The sequence below is a fragment of the Hirsutella rhossiliensis genome (assembly GCF_020360975.1).
Source record: "Hirsutella rhossiliensis strain HR02 chromosome Unknown scaffold00020, whole genome shotgun sequence".
In the NCBI taxonomy this organism is placed as follows: domain Eukaryota; kingdom Fungi; phylum Ascomycota; class Sordariomycetes; order Hypocreales; family Ophiocordycipitaceae; genus Hirsutella; species Hirsutella rhossiliensis.
The window spans coordinates 277199-281656 of NW_025408686.1; the positions used below are offsets into that span (position 1 = coordinate 277199).

At 43.8% G+C, this 4458-nt stretch overlaps 1 protein-coding gene across 1 annotated transcript; it reads right to left on the reverse strand.

The window, feature by feature from the left end:
* Window positions 1-1246: 1246 nt before the first annotated feature.
* Window positions 1247-2366, reverse strand: HRG_11333 (uncharacterized protein; the record flags this gene model as incomplete). Its single annotated transcript, XM_044869803.1, has 4 exons — window positions 1247-1436; window positions 1500-1822; window positions 1870-2114; window positions 2183-2366. 4 exons carry the CDS (start codon window positions 2364-2366, stop codon window positions 1247-1249), a joined length of 942 nt encoding a protein of 313 aa, XP_044715065.1.
* Window positions 2367-4458: the final 2092 nt, after the last annotated feature.

Here is a 4458-nt window from a genome sequence, read left to right on the forward strand (position 1 = left end):
AGCGATACATTCGATTTGCTACCTTGCAGACCAACAACTTCGATTGGTCAAAAGGCATAGCTTAGGACACTGTTCCGTGTATTCGTAGAGCATGGTTCCGCAGATGCTCCATATGGTCCAGTGGCAAATCGCAGATCGAACATCTAATCTCATCGCCCTCGCGTAAATTCGACAAGTGCTTGCGTCGGAAGTGCTTTGACAGGTCTCCAGGAGTGTAAAACTCGCGAATGAGAACCTCCACGGCCCCATCATCTGATGTCAAATCAAGGGCCTTGCCGACACAGATGAAGCATCTTCGAGGCCTGTCCGTGACTGTCTTAATGAAGGTGGACATCAGAGCCGTGTGTTGAGGGCTGTTGATAGGCGGTTCGTTCATGAGAGTAGGCCTAGTTGAGTCGACCGACGCTCGAGCGCCGCGGATTGTCTGCCCTTCCTCGACCATACAATAAGCTACGATGGCGGCGATAGCATTGTCTCTCCGTCGATATTGACCTTCGAGCGTGTTGCCAAGTGGAGCGGCGAGGGCCTCAACCAATCGCTTTTGAGCCGGTCGCTGAGGACAAATGGGAGTGTTCACAGTCGCTTGTTTGACAAACCCAATACCTTGCAATTGCCCCTGAATGTCGTCCACCGCCTGTCTGGCAGTCCATTCATCTCGAATCTTCTGCTTAAGCACCCTCTTCAGTCTTTGCTTCTCGTTCCTCAGTCGACGGCGGAGTTCCATGTGCTTCTTTGAACCTGGGCGATGATGCCGAAGGTCTTGCTCTAGTCGCTTGATGATAGGATCAGTAGACACGGATGCTATTTGTTCAGCTGTGAGATCCGTGGGTCTCCGCTTGCTGATAGAGTGGCCGACGCTGCAGGCCTGCCTTATGAGCGCCTGCTGTGGTTTTTGTCGCCGGAGAATACCCCAAGTATCCGCGCAAACCTCCCGTCCCAGGTAGTGCTTCTGAAAGGATTCGAATTGGCGTGATCTAGAGCAAGATTTCGCAGCGACTCGCTGATATCGGCTGAAGCTGGAGTAAGCAACAAGGCTATCGTGATAGGAGGACTTGACGAACCACTTCGATCGAACTCATTGGCCGCATTATAACGCAAGTTGTAGGGGATGGTGGGGTATTCCAACCCCAATATTTCGCCAACCCTTCTGATCCATTGTGCAATCATCTGGTAAGAAAGAGGCTTGTCCTGGGATAGCTCATAGCCGGTAAAGGTTTTCATAGCCCGTCGGAATATATATGTGTCTTTAGATCGTCCTTGAGCGGCAGAGGTAGCTCCGCTCCTCAGGGTGGATATCAAGATTGGCAAGCTGTGCGGGTGAATTGAGACTTGTTGCTCGGAACGCGCGATGGCGGAAAAGAATGCCTAGCAGGAAGATGTGAGGATTGAGTAGCAAGGAAGGGTCGGCTAAGGTCTCTGGAAGAGGAAATGTTTTCCTAGATTCGCGTCAGCGCCATATCCTACGAGCAGATGAAGCACGGCGTTTCTGGCGTCCTTACGCATCTTTGACACCGAGGTACGTTTTCGTGAAGGCTAAGGTGAAGCGAATCAAAATATTATGCGGTCCACCTTCTGGGTCTTTCACCAGTGCGAGCCGGATGTCTCCAAACCGGAGACGCAGGATGGATGTGGGGCGAGCTCCAGCGGGTGCAAGAAGAAGGAGAAAGAGAACAGCAAGGATCCGAAGTTCCCCAAGCCTGAACGATTTTTTTGTCGTGCTAATTGTCGTTTCGATTTGCTCCTTGAGATCTTCGATCGTCATGCATCGATTCGCTCGCCTCTGGTCGCTCAAGTCATGTTTTTTGGAGAGGTCTCGGAGAACCTGCAGGGTTACCTTTTGACCTATTATTCGGAGGGATCGGGCTGTACCTTGTGCATACGCCGATTTAGTTTCGGGTCGAGTTTGTCTCCAGTGGCTCTCTCGAAGACGAGTCGGAAGACTTTCCAGTATGTGCTCAAAGAGCTGCTCTTCCTCGTTCCTCGCCTTTTCCTGCCATCCTTACCGACCTTCTGGTTGAGGGACCAGTCAAAAAAGTTATACAAAAGCCGCAGGAGCTGGACTCGAGACAGACTCCAAACATTTTTGGGGGTCACAACCCAGCACCTCGCAGTACCTGAGGGTAGGACCATTACATGTTAGAGGCTGGGAGTCATAAGGGACATGATGTCGTTGGTGACGTACTGGCGCCATTGTGCGTCGCAGGCATCGAGGAGCAGTAGACTACCGTCGCTATAGTCTTGAGCTTCGTAGGCGGTCTCGTTGAATTTCTCAACGGCTTCCCGGTAGTACTCAGGTGGATGAACGTTGCCACCGAAGAGCTGGACTTGGTCTTCAACGTCAGCGTCGACGAATCCGTCTGCGTCATCGAAGTTCAAGTCCTCTACATCCGTTGCCTCCGCATACGTATCCGAGTGAAGGGCTCAACTTTGTCAAAGAGACCACCATCGTCAAATTCGTTCTCGGGGGAGTAAGACGCGTCCGAGTCGTAAGAGATGGCGGAATGGCGTGCTCGGCGCGTCATGGTTGACAATGGATCGTATAAGTCAGCGGGATGCGGCTTTCCGTGAGCTGGCAAGAGGAAAGAGTTTCCACAGTAATGCTTGGTTGTGTAATAGGTAAGATGCTACCAAAATTTGAGGCGGAGTAAGAGCTTAAGTATGACCTATGCGACGCCACCGTTCTGAGCGCTTTGTGGCTCCTTCTTTTGAGGCTAGAAAGAGGTGTCGGAAGGGCACAGAGCTTAAACGGGCCGCGGAGGCGTCCTGACGTGGCTCTGCGGGCTGAGCATGATGGGTGACATGCCAAGTACATCGGAGATACTTGGAGGGATGAGCCCGGCGATACATTTGTCCGTTCTCGCTCTGGATTCCTGGCAAATTGGCCGCCACCTTTGGTGGCAGAGACCGTCCAAACGGGTGGTAAATCCGCCGTCTCATAGTTTATTAGAGTAAAAGAGGTTATTAAAGTTATAGTTATAAAGGCTATAAGAGAATTTAAGAAAAATCTTATTAAAGCTAAAAAGAAATTTTAAAAAGATCTAATAAGTTAAAGTTAAGATAGAGAGGAAATAACCTATTAGATTATATAATCTAAGAGTTAATACTCTCTTTAAAAGAAAAGTAAATAAGATTAACCTTATTAATAATACTTTATTAAACGGCTTAATACTAAAAGGGGACCTTAACTAAAAGAAGACTAAATAAAATACTATTAAAGATAAGATATAGCCTAGACCCTACCTAAAATACTTAATAGGATAATTCTTAGTATATAAAAAGGAAAGCGGCTAATATAAGAAAGACTTAAAGTAATTTACGAATAATTTAAGGGCTTTCTTATAAAGGTAGAAATCTAGATCTTTAATAGTATTCTATTTAATAAGGAAGTAGCGTTATTATAGGACTTTATAAAAAAGGTAAAGTTAACCTAGCTATAGCCCTTTATAACGACCGGTGTTATTCCTAAGGGATAAACCTATTAAGGGGTTTATATTAATAGATATAATAGGGCGTAGTCTAAGTAATAATAAGTATATTACGTTAGAGGTTATAGACTATAGACTATAACTAAGTAATTAGAATTAAAGATAGAATTATAATAAAGATCTATATTAAAAGCTAAAAAGCTATCTATTTAAAAGAGTAAAAGTAGGTAGCTATATATACCTATAAAGACTATCCTTAGATTACGGTCCTAGCTATAATCCCCTTTATAGCTTACTATAGCTTACTTATAAGCTATACTCTTAAGTAATAATCTATTTATATAAGGCTTACTTAGCTTATATATACTCTAGGTAAGCTAAGCCTAAGTAACTTCTTATCCTAACTATTATTTTAAGCCGCCTTATTATATAAATATAGCTAGCTCTTCTATAGCCCGCTAACTATTGTCGTAATATAATATCTCCCCTCCTTTTAGTCTTATCTATAAGACCTACTACTACCTTAGCTACTATATATAAATATACCCTTATCGCGCGTATATATATTCCTTATTTTATCCTTTCTATCCCTTAGGATATACTATTAATAGTATATTTAGTCGTATATTAAAGGATCGTTCTTATAAGACCCTTAAGCGTATTTATTTAGCTAAGTCTATTAATCGTTTTAGTTTCGACGTTATACTATATTCTTTTTATTTATTACGCGGCTTCTACTATAAAATACTAAAGAAATCTTCTAAGTATACTAAATATATATAGCGAGGTCGTTCCTACGATATATTAAGTATAGCGATTAGCTCTTATAGGTAACTTCGTTATCCTACTTATTATTTATAGCTAATATATTTCTTAGTATCCCGAATAAATCTAAAGTCTAATCGATTAGATAAAGAAGAAGAAATTACTAAGGAGCGAATATTAAAAGCTTAAGCCGACCTAAATAAAGCCTTAGCTCGTTTAGCGTAGCTTCGCCGTTAAAAGCGCTAGCTAAAGATAAAGGGTACTAAGA